The 21,455-nt window shown below is 34.9% G+C and overlaps 2 protein-coding genes across 4 annotated transcripts in view; one reads left to right on the top strand and one right to left on the bottom strand.

Moving 5' to 3' along the window:
• The window catches only part of CENPP (centromere protein P), a 242,670-nt gene that overhangs the window by 79,316 nt on the left and 141,899 nt on the right, over window positions 1-21,455 (top strand). The gene's annotated exons all lie outside the window — the stretch shown is intronic.
• On the bottom strand, window positions 3,175-18,576 carry OGN (osteoglycin). The gene is made up of 7 exons (XM_007111292.4): window positions 18,458-18,576; window positions 17,188-17,436; window positions 15,678-15,774; window positions 9,900-10,058; window positions 7,680-7,882; window positions 5,107-5,202; window positions 3,175-4,240 (listed from the first exon to the last, which is right to left on the bottom strand). Exons 2-7 carry the CDS (start codon window positions 17,359-17,361, stop codon window positions 4,070-4,072), a joined length of 900 nt encoding a protein of 299 aa, XP_007111354.1. The 5' UTR covers window positions 17,362-17,436; window positions 18,458-18,576; the 3' UTR covers window positions 3,175-4,069.

A 21,455-nucleotide genomic window follows, 5' to 3' on the forward strand; every position in this document is an offset into this window, starting at 1 on the left:
GTAATGTCTGTCAAGCATAAGATTTTCTTTAGAATGAAACATGTCAGTACCTGTACTGTGGTCCCTTGAGGAGTGCTCAGGATTATGTTGTTTACTTGCAGGTGCTCTTGCACCAGAACTATTAAATAGCTCTTCTTCAGGATTGGTAAAATACAATAAAGATTGAGGAGTCTGCTGGTGGTTATAGTAATGAATCACCTAATACGGCCATTTACTTTATACATTAGAATGGGTTGTGGGAAATGTGAGCACTAGTCCCATTTTCAAACTGATTTTCCTCTAGGTGCTTTTAAGGCAAGTGTAGAAGTATAATTGGTGTGTTTTTCCTGTAGAGGATAAAGTGCTTCTTTGAGCTGGTCCTTTGCTGGTGACAAGGTTACTAGAATGGAAAGAAACATCACATTGTTGTACAACCATCACCAGTAAAAATCTGTCCCATTAAACACTAATTTGCCATTCCTTCATTCTCTCAATAGTGTCCTTTGATACATAGAAATTTTTAATTTTGATGAAGTCCAATTTTCTTTCCTTTTGTAGCCTGTGCTTTTGGTGTCATATCCAGGAAATCATTGCCAAATTCAACAACATAAAGAATTTTCTCTTTATTTTTTCCTGAGAGTTTTATAGTTTAGCTCTTAAGTTTAGGTGTTTAATCCAGTTTGAGTTAATTTTTATATATTCTGTAAGCTAGCAGTCCAACTTCATTCTTATACATGTGGATATCCAGTTTTCATAGCACTGCTTGCTGAAGAGACTGTCCTTTCCTCATTGAGTGGTCTTGACACCTTTGTCAAAAATCATTTGACTATATATGCAAAGGTTTGTTTCTGGATTCATTATTCTATTCCATTGGTCTGTACGTCTGTCCTTATGCCAGTATCACACTTTTGATTACTGTAGCTTTGTAGTTACATTTTGAAATGAGGAAGTGTGAATCCTCCAATTTTGTTCTTCCTTTCAAATTTCTTTTTGGTGTTTGGAGTCCCTTGAGATTCCATATGAATTTTGGTGGGTTTTTCCAGTTCTTCAAAAAATGTCGTTGGGAGTTTGGTAGGGATTGCTTTTGAAACCACTAGGTGGCGTTTCGGGGGGTTCCAAGGAGCTCCAGTCCTTTATGTCTCATCGTGGAAAGAATTCAGCAAGAGACAAAGTGATAGATAAGAAGTGATTTATTAGAATAGGATGCTTGTGAGGCTTAAAAGCAGGTGGGCTAGGGGGTGCTGCGCCCTGAGAACTTAGTTGGCTACAGTTTTATAATCAAAGGAAAAGTGGGGAGGAGGAAAAGACCACCTTCTTCCTCATTCTTGAGTAGATGTCACGCTTCCATCATCAGCTCCTCCTCCAGGTTGGACAGGGGAGTTTTCTTGTCCCTACGTGGTCAAGCCAGGACTATCATGGCGCTATGGAAACATTATTTCAGGTCTCCATACAATGAGGGTCTTTCACTTTGAAATGTCACCTTTCCATAAATTATTGTTTTTTATGTGTGCAGAGAGCATGTCCTAGGGGTCATTAACTTACTGAGCTCACTGGGCAGGATGTGGGTCTCATGCTACCATTGTTTATTGTTTGGGGGCATGTCTCATGTTTCTGTTGCATGATTTTGTTGCTACGCAGGCATGCTTGGTTTTGTGGTTAAGCAAACCTGCTTTCTTGAGTGATCATTAACTTACAGGGGTCTCCCATACTTTTCCTTTACTTACAATCCCCTAGTGGGATTAACTATTTAATCACCTGCTTTGTCCCTTTACTCCGTTCCTATCATTTTGAAGTTGTTTTGGGTAGCGCTGGCATATTAACTATTCAGTCTTCCATTCATGAACACAAGATGTCTTCCCATTTATGCATATCTTCTTTAGTTTCTTTCAGGAATGTTTGTAGGGGTAAAATATTTTTAATTTTAATCCTCTGTTTCATTATCAGTGTCAAGAATGAAGCAATATCTATTTAAGATAATGGGGATCAGCATATATTTTACTTCATTATTTTATTTGTGACTTAAGGATGTATATAAGGTTGTCAGGTACCTAGGTTCATATCTTATCTAGAAGTCTCAAAACTATTTTTTAAGATAATTCCATAATTCAGACTTTTAAACCAGTGCTCTTTCCTAATTGCTATTTTATATAAACCACTGGCTTTTAAATTCTCTAAAATTTGAGAGTTATTTTATGGTGCTTTTCCCCTTTAAATTTAGTAATATAAAGAACATAGGAATACATTATTATTCTGACATCTGGAAATGGAAAGGAAGTCTCTACTGACCCCTTTCCCCAGTGTTGGTTCCACCACTCAGCAATCCTTTATTAAGTTTGTTCTTCCAGATAAAGTTACAATTTATTTCTATTGATTTATTCAAGATTGTGATAGTTTAAATATTCTATTTTTCCAAATAAAACAGAGCCTTTCTGTTTAAATGGATTTTATTTTGCACTATTTACTATATATTCAATTTAGATGTGCTCACTATTATGCTAGCACTTTGAATGTATAAAGGGAATATTGGATGTGTTCAGTGTGCTCAGTGAGCTTTCAGTCACAGAGAAATGAGGCTTGCACACAAAATGAGAAAGCAGTGTAATAGTTATTGTTACCAGTTACCACAATAAAATCAGTGAATGCGTTAGTGTTGTAGCAGTAATTATTGTGGCATTAAGAGATCACAGGTGTTTTAGTGAAAAAATTTCATCTTGGGGTCAACCTTGACAAATGGGAAAATTGAAAAACAGGAGGTCATTCTACGTACAGAAAAAACAAGCAAATGAAAAACCACCAATAGTGTTCGTTCTGGGAATAGTATACAGAGACCAACTTGACTCTAATGCATAATTTATGTTGGAAACAATGTCGGCAATTTTTATATACACAGTTCAGACTCTTGTTTCTAAAGCACTGATCATTTTATATGCAACCCAAAGCAATGTGGAAACTAAGACTTTTGAGTGGGGTTTGCGCAAGAGGAAAGTAATTTTAGGAACTTTATCATCACTATTAGATTGAAGATGAATTCTCATCTTTAAACATACCAGTTAATCATGGGTCTCTAGAAAATGTTGCTGAGATGCTTTCTTTTGAATGTGTGGTCTGTTCTCAAGAACATGGATGTGTGTGAGTGGGTGGGAAGGTGGTGTGTAGTAGTAACACCACAGAATTCACTTTGTTTTCATGTCTTACATTTGGATAAATTTATTGATGAGATTCTCATTCCTATAGTATAAAAAGAAAATATTTTGCAGTATATATCATAATTGAAAGCCTTTACAGTGGAGAATTTTATGGCTATGTTCTGAGAAACAGGATTGGACTTTCAGGTTTTTTTATAAGCATACTGATTTTGATGTGCTTGGCTTCCTAAAATGTTTTATGGTGGACTTAGAATGTTAATATTTAGATTAAAGAAAATTTTGTACTATTTTACTAAAGCCTTTAATTGTGTGATCACAAAGCAGAATAACTGAACATTACTATATTAGTTCTTTCTCAGAGAGTAAAATTATGCTTTATTTGGAAAGTTTTGCCTAGGTATGAGACTATATTCCTATTTCTGAGGCTAAGTAAAAATATAGTAGCTGCCTTAATAGAAAGAAAACATAGTTCCTACTTCATAATGAATAATGTATGAATGATAAAAGAAAAGTGAGAGGTCCCTGGAAATATTTAGCTTTTCAAAGTTTTTGGAACATATGCCTTAAATGCTTTAGGGATCCGGTAGAAGCCAGGAAAGACAAACAGTTGAAAGTTTCTTGGACTTATCCTTTCACTTCATAATACGTCTTAAATTTGGGTATTTATATAAAAACATACCTTTTAAATGGTACTCTAGTATAAACTGCAGGGATTTTGTAATGCTGTTCAAATATTTTCACATTACTTTGTTTTGAACTTAGAGATTCACTCTTACTTTTTGCTTGTTGTTATATGTAAGGTTTTTTGAACATCCTTGCTTAAAACATAAGTTCCTTCATAGTAGGATACAAAATTAATATTAAATACTTAAGCTCCTTTAGACATTGTTGAGACAGATTATAAGTATGTGTGTACTTTAGCTTATTTGCTGCATTGATAGTGGTTAAATGTATGACCCTACAGGCAATCTTTTTAAGCAGATAAAACTGTTGGGATGTTTTCCCAGGATGATGGGATTGCCCTCCAAGCGTATCTCTTCAATGCGGTCCCGAATATAACTGGTGTCATTAGCCTTGCAGAATGTATCATCTGTAATTGAAGTTATGTTGTTAAACTAGAAAATAAAAGGGAAAAATTGTTTAGAAACCCGAAATCATTCTTTTGTATGTTGTGTAATGAGATCTCACATAATATTTTATCTAAAAAGTGATTTTTAAAATATTGTACATATATATGTACAATATGTACAATATGTATATATATATACATATATATATGTATATATCTTCATGGTAATAAAAACCGTTGCTGAGCAATCTGAGCCTCCCTTTTTAAAGTCTACAGTATTACTTTGGAAGAACAGGCTACTGGCTATTTCTAAGAGCAAAACCCATGTAACAGAAATTTATACTCAGAAATTTCTGAGTATAAATAAGATTATAATAGCTGGATAAAGTATCCTATTCTAGAGTGTCAACTCAAAATGGGTACTGTTTCCTTAAATATACTTTAAAGAAATAAAAAGAAAAAATGGGAATTCTTGTGATGGTAAAAGACCACTTTTAGTTTATTTTTATTCCCTTTTCACTTTTCTATTACCCTAAGTTGATGTTGGACAATAAAGTCAGCTGGGAAGTCTCCAAAAGCAAGTGTTTACTGCTATTTGGAGAAGGAAACATAAACCACAGGTCTTAGTGTCCCCTAACTTCAAATCCACATGTCAGATTAACTAGGCGGTGCCAAGTGCACACCTGGAGACAAATCCTACTATAAGAGCAGACCTCACACCTATTGTTACTGGTCCTTTGGTTGTGCTCTGGATAGAACCAGGGCTTCTGGGCAGGAGAGAGCATTTGGCTAAATATTAATACTTTTAATGGGCAAAATTTATGTGTAAATAAGTGAGCTTCCTAATGAATCGTAAGATTGACCCATAATAATTTGAATTAAAGTCAGATAATGTGAAAGGAGCAATCATACCTGAAGATGAATTACACGCAGACTTTCTGGTAAATTAAGAGGCACAGATTCCAGGGCATTGTGGTCCAAGTAGAGGAAGGAGAGGTTATTCAATTTCTGTAAGGAAAAGGTGCTTTTGCTTAAGTGTTATTGAGCTCATTGCATTTCTTCACATGATTCAAGCTATATACACACATATACATATGTATAAATACATAGATATAGACACATATCATTACTATTAATCATTGGTATGGTAGTTATAGGTTTGGTGGGATTTTTTTGTTTGTTTTGTTTTTGTTGTTTGGTGTTTTTGGTTTTACAAGTAGTATATTTGGTCCTTTACGAAGGGCAGTAGAACCCTGATGCATCCCCATATTTCTGTCCACTCATCTCACTTCTGAATACCATCATATTCAGCCTCAGCCCTCATGCCAATTTCTGGGGCCCTTTAAATTTCTCTTGGGAGCAGGTAATAAGGTTAATTCTTATGCAGGATTGTATTTGCATCCTGGTACTGCCATAACCTCTCTTGCACCTTCAGAACTTTCCATTTCAGCTCCACCAATTTGTAGTAAAATGAATATTCCTAAGAAATGTGTATGCTTGTTAGTAAGATGTCTCCCAAAGCAGTTTATTAAATACGTAGCTAAGTATGACTTTTTTATGCCCCAAGGACTCTACATTGGATTACTCTTAATGATCAGTAATCCATTATTGTGTATAATTTATAATATGATTTCAAGATGTAGTTTCCCCTGACAATAATCTTTTACCTTACCTTTGATATGCATCCTGTGACAGAATTTGGTAATTTTTTTTTTTTTTTAGAATTAATTTGCTGTTATTTTAATCCTTTCTTAAGCATCCTATAATTCAACATATGGGCACCAAGCTCCTGTCTTCCCCAGTGGGCCTCTTTAACATGGATTAGAGTAACCTGATTTTACCATTGGCTTTGGCAGCCTAGGGCATTAACCAAAACTAGAAAATAGCTGAGTTTATCATTTTCATGCCAACTTGTCACGAATCCCTTCTGTAATCCAAGTGTAAAATCCGAAATATTCAAACATTCCTTTTGTGAAATGTTGATTAGCTCCTGTAGGTCTTTTTTGTTTGTTTTGTTTTGTTTTATAAATTTATTTATTTATTTATTTTTGGCTGCACTGGGTCTTTGTTGCTGCGCGTGGTCTTCCTCTAGTGGCAGCAAGCAGGGGCTACTCTTCGTTGCATTGTGCGGACTTCTCATTGTGGTGGCTTTTCTTCTGGAGCACGGGCTCTAGATGCTCGGGCTTCAGCAGTTGTGGCTCACGGGCTCTAGAGTGCAGGCTCAGTAGTTGTGGCGCATGGGCTTAGTTGCACCACAGCATGTGGGATCTTCCCGGACCAGGGCTCGAACCCGTGTCCCCTGCATTGGCAGACGGATTCTTAACCACTGCGCCACCAGGGGAGTCCCTACTCCTGTAGGTCTTTAACATGCCAGTTATTCAAAGGTTTACCTGCTCAAATTGCATATCTTCAAATTACAAGCATTTTTTTGTTTTTAAAGTGAGTCCAGTTTTTAAGAGTCCCTTAACTTCTGAGGAACTGCTAGGAGTAGTCATAAGGAGCTACAAACCTTCCTTTTGAACGAGGTCTTCTGTTGCCAACAGTAGCGTGATTGTCTCATCCTTTTATCTGGGGTTTCTTCCAGGACTGGGAATGACTACATCAGGGCTATGGGAGTACCGGGCTGAGGTTACTTCCCTGTAGACTCTGCATTTTTGTTTTTTTTTGGTACACGGGCCTCTCACTGTTGTGGCCTCTCCCGTTGCGGAGCACAGGCTCCGGACGCACAGGCTCAGTGGCCATGGCTCACGGCCCCAGCCGCTCTGTGGCATGTGGGATCTTCCCGGACCGGGGCATGAACCCGTGTCCCCTGCATCGGCAGGCGGATTCTCAACCACTGCACCACCAGGGAAGCCCTAGACTCTGCATTTTGAGACAACCTGGCTATCTAAATCAGAGTAAATCACCTTGCCCTTTTCATGTGCATTTATTTTCTTGAATTACTAAATTAAGAAATATATGTAATTTTTACTACATACAGAATTTTGTATTAGGTGCCATCATGGAATTCAAAAGAATGTCTACCTACAGAATTCTATGGTCTACTACTTTTAAGTATTAAAAATAAAATTCAGTGTTTACTTTAGAACATGATTTTTTCTGGTGTTTGTAAATTACTAATATTGTAAGGAAAAATGAAACACAGGAACACTCCCATTTTGAGGTTTTGCAGACTGTTGGTGCCATGAGGGTACAAACCTTGTCAGTATAAATAAATATTTCTGTGTGAACAAGGGAAAAAGATGTGACACCAGGTAGTCCCATGAAACAAGATAAAGGTATTTTAAGTGAGGTACAGGCATAAGCTAGACTGAATAAGCCTAGTAGTATCACTATTTATCATGTAAATAATATCTTCATTTATTACATTAAAATAGTTTTAAAACAAAATTCTAGACCTTAGTTTCTTTTTCTTTTATCATGTTATTATTGGCTATATAACCGATATTTTTATGTTGTGCTCAGTCATACTATAAAATACTTACTTTGAAAGTATTTGCTTTGATTCCTCTACTCTTGATTTTGTTGTATTTTGCATTAAATAAAGTAAGCTTGGGAGGGAGAACTGGAAGTTTCAGTAGTTGATTTTCAGCTAATGTAAGTTCTTCTAACAGCGAAAGTTTTGAAAATGTACCATCTTCTATATCTTCAATCAAATTTCCCGTAAAATCAAGTCGCCTTAAGTTAGCTTGAAGGAAAAATATACAAAAAATAAGAAAATTTTTTAAAATATATGAAGTTAAATTCTTAATTGTCTGGACTGAGGTAAAGCATTTGTTTATCAGGTCATTCAAACGTCTTTTATTTTTAGTGCCTAGCAGAGTGTCTACAATTAGTAGCTCAGTAAGTTTGTTGAACACTGAGCATCTACTCTGTGCTTGACACTGATGGTCTTTCTCACTGAAGTTCTAAAATCTCAGGTTTGGAAGGGAACTTAAAGTTAATAGAGTCCTTCCATCCTTTTTGTTTGACTCTCAGTATGCTCAAGTAGTTTGAAAGAAACTCTTTGTTGCAAATTATGGAAAGTAAGCATTGCATCTGATTGAATAAAATCATGTGAATATTTTTGGATTTTTTGCCAGCCTGTTGTATTGTGACTGTGGATATCTTATCTTAATCTCTCCATGCCTTATTGCTTGACAACAATAAAGGCAAAAATGTTCCCTAATTTGTTACCGTGGTGCATACTGAGAGATAGAGAAATTCAATATGTGTATTTATGTGTGCATCACTTTTGTCCGTCTGGGGTGATGAGAAAATATGGTCCCTTCTCACTATTCAAGGTGGTCATGTCTATAAAGTCAATGCAAATGCTGAATTAGTGAATATGGAACCATTGCTCCTAGGGAATATACAGGGTTAGAGCCTCTCATCACACATTTTCATCAACCAATCAGTAGAAAATTTTATGTGTGTTTCTTTTTAAAGGCATCTTACTTAGTATATATTGTTGATACATTGACATTGAACTCACAGCCAATCAGCACTGTAACTCACACTTAAATAAAGATTACCTAACGTGTTTTCTCTGTAAGGCACATCACAGCCTTCTTGCAGTTAGGAACACTAGACAGCATTTTAACACTATACTTAGGGAGCATTTTAAACAGCAAAAACACAAAAATGTGGCACTAAGTAGACTGTAAACAGGATACTTGTTTACAGTATAAAAGCTGAAACAAAAGGCCAAGCATCTCATTCAGCCTATCCTGGATGGCTCAAATTTTTTGCCACTGTGCACATGTCTGCGAATGACCATGAAAGTGCCAGAAGTATTGATTTTTTGGGTTACAAATAAATTTTATCAAGTAGGTGAGTTTGAAAACATGGAATCCTCAAAAGAGGAACGACTGTATTCAGTCAGTTGGGAGCTACTGGTGACAGCATGAATTCAGTTATGGCTAATCTTGTAAATGTGTAGCGGGGCCAGTGTGCATTTCTTGGTGTGACTTTCTTCAGAAGCCCTTGACAGCGTTGGAATCTAGAAAATTTATGAGGGATTAATGATCCAGACTTGGACTTCATACTGCAAAGGTAGGGGATTTTGGTGTGCTCATGGCAACACCCTCCTGGCAGCTGTTGTAAGCTTTGATTGGACACCAGAAGTCCAGGATTTTTAATGACCTGGCAAGGAGTTAAATGGCACTGCTCTCAGCATTAGTTCCGTATTAGAGTCATCTGAAGAGTTTGGTTGTGGTTAATGACAACAGCTGGGCCTCTAAATTTAGAGACCAAAATTAGAATCTCTGGGGACTAGGACCTGGTATCAAAAATACTTCAATATGCAGCCAGATTTAAGAACCATGAGTTAAAGTAAGAAAAAGCAGTTTCTATGTTTTTATAGTGAAGGTAGAAAATAAAACATTGTCATTGGAGAAATATCCTGATTATATTTGTACTGCTGACTGGCTGAGGCAAATGGATCTTGAAATATTGGGGTTGAGAAGATATAGTTGCCCATATGTTAGATGGGCTGTCAACATAGACTCCGAAGTCACCAGTAAAGAAAGATGACAGGGAATATCTGAATGGAAAGGAGATTCACCAGTAAACCAGTGGATTTTTGTGAAGTGTGGTGGATACTTAAAATACCTCAACAGTCACTACCGTACATGTGATAGGCCACAGGTACCTAGAAACTTGTGTTTATAAGAGTTAAATACTAACACGAGTTAACACTAATGTCTTATTTAAAATTAACTTACGTATGTCTGCAAAATCTTTGGCAGTCAACTTTTTAATTTTGTTGAATCGTGCATAAAGATAGGCTGATTCCTTTGGCAAGGGTGGTACAGCATCAATGTCAACTTCTTCACAGTATACAGAGCCACTTAAACAAACACATAGCAGGCATGTGGGCATTTCTAAATTGGGAAACAAATCATAAAAATCAGTAGTTTAAAAATATTTGACCTCTAGTGTTAAAATCCTTGCTATCATGAATGTTATTACCAATTTGAAAAGATCCTTTACAGCATTATGGGTGATAACAGGAAAGACGTTATGGCCATGATAGCTAGTAATCTATATTGTATCTGATAACTCACCAGAATTTTATTTTAAATTCTGTAATCCACAATCTCTGTTATTCTCCTATCTGTTTTAGCAGTGATCATTTAATTGCTGAATTGATTGACAGTTACATTTCTTCATTGGAGTATCAAAAATCATAAAGCAGGACTTAAGGTAAATATAAGCTTGATTTATCACTTGGAGTGGTGCAAACACATTTCTAATGAGTTTAGAAACCACTTAGTTAAATAAGCAAACTATTAACTTAAAAATTGGAGCCATCATGGGCACTGTTAGAATCCCTGTTGTACCCTATGTCATTCATTGCATTTACTTGTCATGCATCTTTCATCTCCTTCAACCTGCAACAGTTCCTTAGTCCTTGTTTTTCATACCTTTTACTGTTTTGGAAATTTTTGAATTTTTTAAAACTTTTATTTTCAGGGCATTTATTTTGCAGAATATCTTTCAATTAGGGTTTATATGAGGTTCCTCATTTTTTTGGCAGGAATACCATGGAAATAATGTTACATCCTCAGTGTTATGTATCTGTCTCATTCCTTATGATGCTGTCTTTGGTCACTTGGTTCAGTTAGTATCTGCCATGGTTCTCACTCTGTAAAATTACTGTTTTTCACTTTGTAATTTGTACCTTCTAGAGGAGTACTTTGAGATTCTAAACATCAGGTTTGTCATCAGATTTTCACCCTCTAGTTTTATCATCTGTTGAAGATTCTTACTTGAATCATTTATCACTAGGATAATTGCCAATTATTTTCTAATTCCATCATTTCTTCTACATTTGTTAGTTGGCATTCTGATATAAGGTGGAACATTCCCTTCTTATTTGTTTATTTCTGTCAGTAAGAACTTATGAATTCCTCATCCCATGGGTAACGTATCCCATAATACGTTACTGTCCTATTTATTTTGATAATCACATTGTCACAGATTAGTCAGTGAGAACTCTTAAGCTCTGTTTATCCTCCCACAGCCTTTCTATGGTTCCATGATATACAGTAAGTTGCACATATTTAATTTGTATAATTTATAAGTTTGGACATGTGTATATGCCCATGAAACCATCACCACAATCAAGATAATTAACATTTCCATCACTCCAAAAGTTTCCTCATGCCCTTTGGTAATTTCTCCCTCCCAGCAACCACTAATCTCCTTTCTGTCATTATATGTTAGTTTGCATTTTTGAAACTTTTATATCAAAAGAATCATGCAGTATACACTCTTTTGTCTGGCTTCTTTCACTCTGCATAATTATTTTGAGATTTATCTGTTTTTGTATGTATCAGTAATTCATTCCTATTTATTACTGAGTTCATTCCAATTTATTCCATTGTCTCAATAAACACAATTTATACTGTCATCTCTTATGGACATTTGGGTTGTTTCCAGTTTTTAGCTATTTCAAAGAAAGCTGCCGTGAACATTTATGTATGGACTTAATGCTTTCATTTCCCTTGGATAAATACCTAAGAGTAGAATGGCTGGGTCTTACTATACGTATGTATTTTACCTTTTGAAGAATGTCCTAAACTGTTTTCCAAAGTGGTTGTGCCATTTTACATTCTCATTAGCAGTGTGTGAAGGTTCCAGTTGCTCCACATTCTTGTCAACATTTGGTATGTATGGTTGGACTTTTTATTTTAGCCTTTCAAGTAAGGTTTGTTGTGGTATCGCGTGTTTTAATTTACATTTTCCTAGTGACTAATGTGCTGAGCATCTTTTTATATACTTATTTGCCATCCACGTATTTTTTTGTGATGAAGTGTCTATTCATATCTTTTGCCTGTTTTTTAATTTTTTTTTAATTTTTTATTTTATTTTATTTATTAATTTTTTTTGGGGGGGGTACGCAGGCCTCTCACTGTTGTGGCCTCTCCCGTCGTGGAGCACAGGCTCCGGACGCACAGGCTCAGCGGCCATGACTCACGGGCCTAACCGCTCCACGGTATGTGGGATCCTCCCGGACTGGGGCACGAACCTGTGTCCCCTGCATCAGCAGGTGGACTCTCAACCACTGCGCCACCAGGGAAGCCCTTGCCTGTTTTGTTAAATAGGTTTTTGTATTATTATTTTTAAATTATAAAAGTATATTCTGTAGATATAAATCATTTGTCAGATTTATGTTTTGCAAATATTTTCCTCCAGTCTGTGACTTGTCTTTTTATTTCCTTATCAATGTCTTTTGAAGTGCAAACATTTGGGGGCTTCCCCAGCAGTCCAGTGGTTAAGACTCCATGCTTCCACTGCAGGGGGTGCATGTTCCATCCCTGGTTAGGGAACTAAGATCCCACATGCCACATGGTGAGGCCAGAAAAAAAAAAAAAGAAGAGCAAACATTTTTTATTTTAATGAATAACAATTGATCCCTTTATATTGTTTGGATTTCAATGAGCAGGTCTTGTACATCTTTTACACATTTATACCTATGTATTTTTTATATTTTGATTAATTTAAAAATTAAATGTCCCCACTGTTCTTTGAGAACTTACTTATTTTCTGGCATGCTAAGATGTCCCAGACCAATCTTGCCCTTTCCTTGCCCCAGGCCTGAAATCAGCTATTATTTCAAGGAGTACTGGTCCCTTTTAGTGGAGAATGGTATTTAGAAACCAACATTTGGGTGTGGATGTGCTCATTGCTACTGGGATCTCATTGCTTCTGGGCTTTTTCAGCAAAGAAGCCTGGGAAATATATGTATTTTTATTTGGTGCTCTTTTCATATATAATACACATACATACTATACACAAGTATATGTATATAGACATGGACATAATACACAAGTACACACATGCAGACATACATATATACATGTATATATGTGTCATATGCTCATATGAAAACATAAACACATCATATGCATATTTTCACATACACACTCATACAGGGAGGCAAACATGTATATATCTATTTCTGTATCTCTGTATACAAACCAGGAGTTGATCCTGATATCTTTCATTCCACTCCATCTCCACAGTGTTCATTTTAGCCTTCCCCCTTACCATATTTGTAACACCCTTCTCTGACAATGAGAAACTTGGCTCTCATGATCCACTGTGCATTTACTTTACTCAGTCCCGGAACACACATTAAGTAGTTTCATTATTGCTAACCTATAATACTATGGAAACAAACCTACCCACTAGAATTTTAGTATTTGCCTATTTTATTTTGCCTTTAGCCTGAAAGTATACCGTCAAAATACTGTGTTTAAGGGTTACTTCGATTAGATTTTTCCTCCTGTAGTGTGTTATGTTATTGATTTGCAATGCAATTAAGTTTCTATTTTTCTGTTTGTTTGCCAATTTGGGTTCTTTTTATCTTATCCTAGTTGGTTTTATTTATAAATGTATTTGTTTGCTTGCTTATGTGAATATAATGTTATTCTAAAATCAAATCTACACAAGTGTATACTCCCAGAAGTTCTAGCACCTTCCCCCAGTACCGCTAGTTACCATCTCCCCCTCCTTTCTACCCCTAGTCCCATCTGTAACCCATAGGTAACTAGTCTCAGTTTTTTAATTACCCTTCTTGAATTTCTTTTCACAAAGTGGGCTGATGTATGTATATTCTCTTACATCCCCTTCATTCTTAGGTGAAAGACAGCATACTGTAGATACTCTATTGCATTTTTTTTCACATAATCTCTTCTGAAAATCACTCCATTTTAGTTATAGAGATCATCCTCATTCACTTTTACAACTGCATAGTATTCCCCTGGGTGGATGTACCATACTTTATTCAACCACTCTTCAATGTATGGATAATTAGATTGTTTCCAATATTTTGCAGATGCAAGCAGTGCTTCAGAGATTTTGCATATGTGTTTTCTTACTTTTGGAAGTATATCTTTAAGGTGAATTCCTAGAAGTCAATTGCCGTGTCACAAAGTAAATGCGTATTAGGTTTCGTTAGATATTACCAAATTCCTGTCCATTCTTCCAATTTGTATTACCACCAGCAACGTATGTCAGTGTCTGATACCCTACAGTTTTGCCAATGGAATATATTAATATATTTGTCAGATAGGTTAAAAAATTTTATCTCAACATAATTTAAACTGACATGTGAGGTTGAACGCCTTTTATATGTTTAAGGGTCAGGTCATTTTTATACCATTTTGTGAATTGTCTGTTCATATCTTTTGTCCATTTTTCCAATGGATTTTTGATCAGTTTCTTTTTCCTGGATTTTTACTTGTTCTTTATAAATTAGAGATATTAACTCTTTATCAGTGATATATATTACAAATATTTTTCTCAGTTTTCAGTTGCCTTTGGCTTCATTTATGATGGTTTTTGCCATGCACATGTTTCATTTATGGAGTCAAATTTATTGACCTTTTCTATTATCGTCTCTGGATTTTGAGATACCCCACACCCAGGTTATCTTCTACTATTTGTATGGTTTCACTTTTTGCATTTAGACCCTAATTTATTTGGAGTTTTTCTGTGTAAGATAGGGATCTAATTGTATCCCTTGTCAGTTGGCTACTTAGTTGTCCCAGACCCAGTTTTTTAAAATATCATCTTTGCTTCAGTGATTAAAGATGTTACCTTTATTATTTACTAAATTTCTACATGTATTTCTTTTTGTCTGTGGACTTTCATTCATGCCCCAGTATTACACTTATTTTAAGTATGGAGGCTTTAAAGTATGTTCTGATAGGTGATTTCATGCAGGTTTGATTTTCCTTCTGAACTTGAGGATCAGCCTTACCAGCTCTTTAAAGAAGTTCATTGTTGTAAATTTAGGGAGAACTGACATCTTTATGATATTAAATCATCCTATTCAAAAGCAAAGAATGTCTTTCCATTTCTTCAAGTCTACTTTCACTATGATACTTCTCAAATTTCTTAAGGTATATTTTCTGGTTTTGTGCATTTTAATTTTATTGTAGCAATATAGAGATTAGTGTGTGATTTTTTTCATATTGTCATGTGAAGTAATGTTCTGTGATAGAGCGAGAATAAACCAAATAGAAACTAATAAGTAGGACTTTGTAATTTTTTATAAGTTTTCTATTGTTTTAATTGAAATGTACATTATAATTATTTATGTATATAACTATGTCTCTCTTCTGTGAGTTTCTTAAAGGCAAGAATTATATTTTATTTACTTTATCCTCAGGCTACATAGTATTTGAAAATAATTGGTGTTTAACAAGTATTTCTTGAACTGATTTTATATAGACAGAAGCACACACTTTGTAGAGGCTAAACTTTGTTCTTGAATGTTCCTATTCCACATTTCTCACTCATAATGTGGGATGTCAAATGATGAAAACTCACAATATACCTGTTTGACTTTATCATTAGAGATAAAATTCCACTGTTTGGATCTACTATATCCTGATGCAATTTTTGATTACTATAAGGAATAAAGTTCCATTATAAGCTATTTTTTAAAGCTCCTTTGAAAAAATTTGATGATAGCATATCATACTTACCATCATTTTCTTTCTTGGGGGATAATGGTTTTATACTTTCATCTTTTTGTAATTGAAAACCTTTCTCATCGGGTATTATTATCATAGTTTCTTTTTCCTATTGAAAAAATAAACATTTATTATCAGGTGTGACAAAGACCAATTTGGACTGTAAAACTGAGGGATTACAGACAACATTCTTCTGTAAGTGTTCTGGTTGAACAGCCTCTCCCCTTTCCATTTGTCTGTTAAATGTAGTTGAATTCTACTCCACTTCACAAATATCTTAGTCCCTGCGTTTATATTAAAATAGAGAGACTCCTAAAGCAATGTAAAGAGAAGAAGCAGAGAACTTTTTATTTACTACTTTTTAGGGACTAGGAGATTTTTGAAAGTATTCTTTAAACTGATTGATAGATTCACATCAGCCATGTGAGCCAACAACTTGTTGTTATAGTGGGCCTTTTTTTTCCCTAAGCTATAACTATATGTACCTATATTATATATATGTGATAATAATAATACTAGCATATTAACCAACTCCATTGAAAGAAATTGTACTGTTAACATTTGCTCATCTGTACTAAAAGAAAGAAGCAATTATAACTGTTCACTCTTAAAATCTTTGTCATCTTATTTATAGTGGAGAACTTTTGAAGCAATCAACATTGTTATGTATTTGGCTGCATTGCTCATTTTCCGTGTGTGTGTGTGTGTGTGTGTGTGTGTGTGTGAGAGAGAGAGAGAGAGAGAGAGAGAGAGACACATACAGACACACGGTAGGCAGGCAACAGATACTTATGTGCTGTATTAACTTTTTCCTTTCCCAGTGTTCATTTCTGTGTGCCAGTAAAACCACAAGTAATTACTTAGCCCCCGTACAAGTAGAATATGAAGATGTGGTGTGAAAGTCATCCCTGTAGACAATGACAGTTACCGTTACTTGGTAAAGTGATGGAGTCTGAATTGTTAAAACCGATTAAAAATTAAGCTGTATTAAGTAGTTTTCATTTTTTGATACTGTGTAGTTGACATATGTGAATTATTGTGAAATGCTGTAGATACAAAATAAGCAGTACTCTTTATTCCCTTGAACCACTTCTTCCTAAAACAATAAACCTTAAGCTGGTGATTCATTTTTATTTCTCCTAATACATATTTCTCCTATTTTATTTTAATATGCATATAGAGGACATTATGTAATATTACTTAACATATAAATCTCAACTGGTCAGAGATCATCTTAAAGTTTAATTTTCCTTAAATTTTATGTTTTAAATTTTAGTTTTCCTTAAATCTTATGTTTTGGTTGCTATAGATACTGTTTGGTTATCATGGATTCTATGTATTAATTTGGGAAGCATGCATACTTTAAAAATATCATCTTAGGACAGTTATTTTGAATTATTTTGAAGCATTTAATGTGCTTTTCCTTTCCTCTTACCTTATCAGACACATTCAGAAAAAACAAAAACATACATTTAAATGGGCGACTATTTTAGAAATTAAATTTAGAGTAGAAATAAAATACCTTAATACTTTTTCCATCCAGGGATTTATCCTCATAATCTCGGCTAAATAAGCTTTCTTCAAAATTATCTGTTCCATAATCATAGATAATGCGTGAATCCTGTTGAGATGGTGGTGCTGGCTTTATCAGAGGCACAAACAGGAACAGGAGAAGTGTAGATTGCAGAGTCTTCATTTTAGCAAAAATGAAAGTGACTGGAAGTTAATAAGCTAGTGGCCTGCTGACTGTGGGACAATACTCTCTTTCTCCCTGGAAATAAAAACGCAGACCATTGAAGCAATATTTAAAAGCTTAGAGGACTTTTTGGCAGGGTATACGCAGTAGGGACCAGAGAACAAGTATTTAACCCTTAGTGATCTTTAATTAGATGCTAAAAGTTTTTATGTATCAGCCACATTCTGAAAAATAGTTTCAGAAAATGGTTTTGGTTCCTTTTCTATCAAAAATCCAAGCAATGTTGATAATTTCAGTTTTTTAATAATTAGGTGCCTTGAACAAATGTACTTGTTTGTAATTGAAGTCTTCTTAGGATACCTGTAATATAAACAGTTAAAATGAAGTCCCATGATCCTGTCTCATGTGAGTTAAAAAATATCATATTTCAACTTTGCTCCTTTATACGAACTCTTGATTTGTATTGGTATGAGCAGAAACAAGTTCCAGGAACAGTTTTAAAATTTAAATTTTAAATTTAACATTATGAAAAGTAGTCATTAACACTTTTTTAGGTGGTACAGAATACGGGAAAAGCCATAATTTAAATTTTCTTAGTTTTATAATTTTTAATAGATATCATTTCTTTTAGTTAATAGCATTTCTTTTAAAATTTAAACTATGAAAAATGCAAAAATAGTATTGCAGACTAGAAAAATATAGAACTTTATCAAAGATTTAGAGGGAATGAAATGGGAAAGATTCTTTTAGCCTCACCGCTGGATTTTATCTGGTGGTGCACATTTTACACTTTTTCATAAGTTACTTCAGACAGAATCACTCATAGTTGCTGGTGCTGCATTGTAGATACCAGTTTGTCAAAAATCAATGGTTGAAAATTAAGAATAACATGGTTTTGTGACTTTTGCAGCATCTTGTTCTTGCCTGCATGGACATTAAAGTTATGCAATGATATACTTAAGTGCTTGTTAAAAAATAATTGTTCAAAGTAACTGAAACATAAAAAAATTAAAGATGGCCTTTACATTTACTAAGATTGTTAGATGTCACATTTTAACAAACGATATTTAAAATAATATGTGAAAAAAGAGCCTACCGTTGTAGCTGTTTTGAAGTTTTTTGTGGTTTTCCTCAGTAGATGGTCATGGCTTGCATTAGCCCCAAGTGGGAGGGTGAATGAGAAAAGCTGTGGATTGATTTCAAACTGCTGAATAGAATTTCAGGGCCCAACAGCTTTAAAAGCAGTTTCCATGTGGTAGAGATCTTTGCCAACATTCTTTCTCTAGGGTGAAATGTAGTGTGTTTTACTAGAGAACTGTGCTTAAAATATTTGTAACTGCTGTACTCAGATTGCTTCTACTGATTACCATAATTTTGTTATTTTTACCTTGTGTAATAAATACTCATGTTTTTGTGAATATTAGTTTATGAAGATGACATAGTTTAAAAATCATGCTTTTCACTTTGGTGCTTTCCCAGGAGATAAAACATCTGCTTTTTGAATGAAATAAAACACCAAACTAAAGCATAATCTATGCTCTTAATTTTATGAAGAGTAAAAATGTTGTTCTAGTACTTTAATTAGTATATAGCCAAAAAGTTTCTGGTGTAGAAATTAGTTTTAGCACAAATTATTTTTTAGTTTAGTCATTTGGGGTCCCTCTCCCCCTTTATTTTGTTACATATAACAAAAACTCAAGTGTCAGAATTAGCTTTTTAAAAATAAATTTTATTTATAATTTGGGGTTTGATAGTAAAATATATTTTTGTTTGCTAAATGAAGGAAGCTGTTTTAATTATTTTAGTATTAAATTTGATTTTTTTTAAGTTGAAGTGGTATTTAGATAACTATGTGAACATCTTTAAAGATTTGTTTTAATTTTATCACTCTTTGGTACTTTTAGCAGTCAAGGTAACATTTCTTTCTCCTCTAAGCTAAAAATTCAATAAATATGGATATGGATAAATACTTTATTAAAAAGTAGAAAATGAAAGAGTACTAATTTGTTCTCTTTTCTATTCAAAATTGGCTTTAGAGTTTTTCAAATTAAAGCTTGGATAAACTAAGACTTGAATACTCACGTTTTTATTTGAATGTGAATTATTTTAAATTTAGTTGTGATATTCTCTGGTTTTGGTTGATATAAATTGTCAATTTTATGGCTTTAAAGTCTTTGAAAATATCTAATAATGAAACAGCAGATATTGATTTGTTTTCTGTTGTGTGGCAGGTTTAATGGGATGTTGAGAAATGAACTGGATAGATGTTAAATAGATTTAGAGAATCTTAGAGATTCATAGTTTAGTAATGGTATACAGTTTGACACTTTGTAGTAATGAAAATTATTTTGTGGATATAACATTTTTTTCTTGAAAAATTATGACCAGTAAATATAGTTTTATTGGCATTCATTCATTTAGTAGAAGTTTATTGAGTTCCACTTCTCTGCCAGTACTACAGAAAAATAAACTCAGACAAGCAAAATTCATTTTCTCCTCTCAAAAAGGAAGGGTTTGTAAGTTAGCAAGAAGGGCAGCAAACAAGCGACAGAATGCACAGTGAGAGACCTGCTACACAGAAATGTGCACAGAGTTCTGCAGTGGCCTGGGAAAGGGTGAAGCCACAGAGGCTGCACCATACTGACTTCTCTAGAGAAAATGAGGGGTGGGAGTGGGGGGCAGGCCGAGGGAGAAGTGCTCTGGGAATGGGAGCAGCACACAGGTGGGGAGGGTAGATCATTAAGGAAATGGATAATTAGTTGTATATGGCTGGAGCTTGGAGGGAGAGAGAGAAGAGGTGAGGTGGGTGCCGCATGTTAAGAGATCAGATAGGGGACTAGAGGTCAGATTAAGGAGAGTGTCTTTTATACCTTGCTGAGGTGTTTGAGTTTTATTTGTAGCCAGTGAGAGACCACTGAGAGATTTTTAAGCCAGTGAGTGGCATGATTCTATTTTCATTTTAGAAGTATCCCTCTAATGTTGCATTTCTGAAGAATATCACTGCTTATCTATTTTATTGGTTATTTATTATAAGTTTAATGGTCTAAAGTAACACACATTTATTATCTCACAGTTTCTTTGTAGCAGTCATGCACCCATAATCATATATATGCCATCTCTTTGCAATATTGTGTTGGTTAGAAGCAAGTCAGAGGTCACATCCACACTTGAAGGGGAGATGACTACACAAGGTAAGATTCTAGAAATATTCAGAATTACACTGGAAAATATGTATGTTCCCACTCACAGTTAGCCAAACTTTAAAGTTTGAGAGCACAGTCCCCAAAACCATCCTCATTTCTTATACCAATTGAAAGTTTGCGGGGTTCCCCAAACTACCCTCACATTTGATAATTTTCTACGACTCATAGAACTCACTGAAAGCCATTCTATTCATGGTTATGGTTTATCACAGGGAAAGGATACACATAAACATCAGCCAGAGTAAGAGACGCATTGGACAGAGTCTATGAGGGTTCCAAGTGCAGAGCTTCCATTGTTCTCAGGATGCGTTACCTGCCCAGCATTGATATATGACAGGGAATATGGGTATTGCCAACCAGGAAAGCACTACTGAGCCTCACAGTTCAGTTTTTACTGGGGCTTCATTACATACGCATGATCAATTGAGTATCCCACATGGTTGAACTCTGCCCCCAGGTTGACTGATACTATATGACACATCCTAAATCACATGGTTGTCTTTCTGGCATGGCCAACCTAAGACTATTTGGTATGGCCTGTCCCACCCTATGATTGGATGTGTTAACCCCCATTCTAAACAAAGAGAGAGATTACCTCCTAGAAGCTGACAGCAAAGCCCAAACCCCTCTTTGGGGTCAAATTCTTTACTACATAGTTTCCAATATAAAATATGTTTCAACGTTAGATTGTTTTCTACTCCAGAAAGAACTATTGTATCCTAGTAGAAAGCTATTTAGCTTTCACTGAACAGTAATAAAAGATGAAAGCTAAGGCTCAAGAGCAGGCATTTATCCAAAATTGAGAGGGTTATCTCTGTGGAGTTCTTTTTGGTGACCCTGCCACATTATCCTTGGTATCTTTATAGGGTTTTATATCTTTGAAGGTGTCCC

Source organism: Physeter macrocephalus, chromosome 9 (assembly GCF_002837175.3).
Source record: "Physeter macrocephalus isolate SW-GA chromosome 9, ASM283717v5, whole genome shotgun sequence".
Classification (NCBI taxonomy): Eukaryota; Metazoa; Chordata; class Mammalia; order Artiodactyla; family Physeteridae; genus Physeter; species Physeter macrocephalus.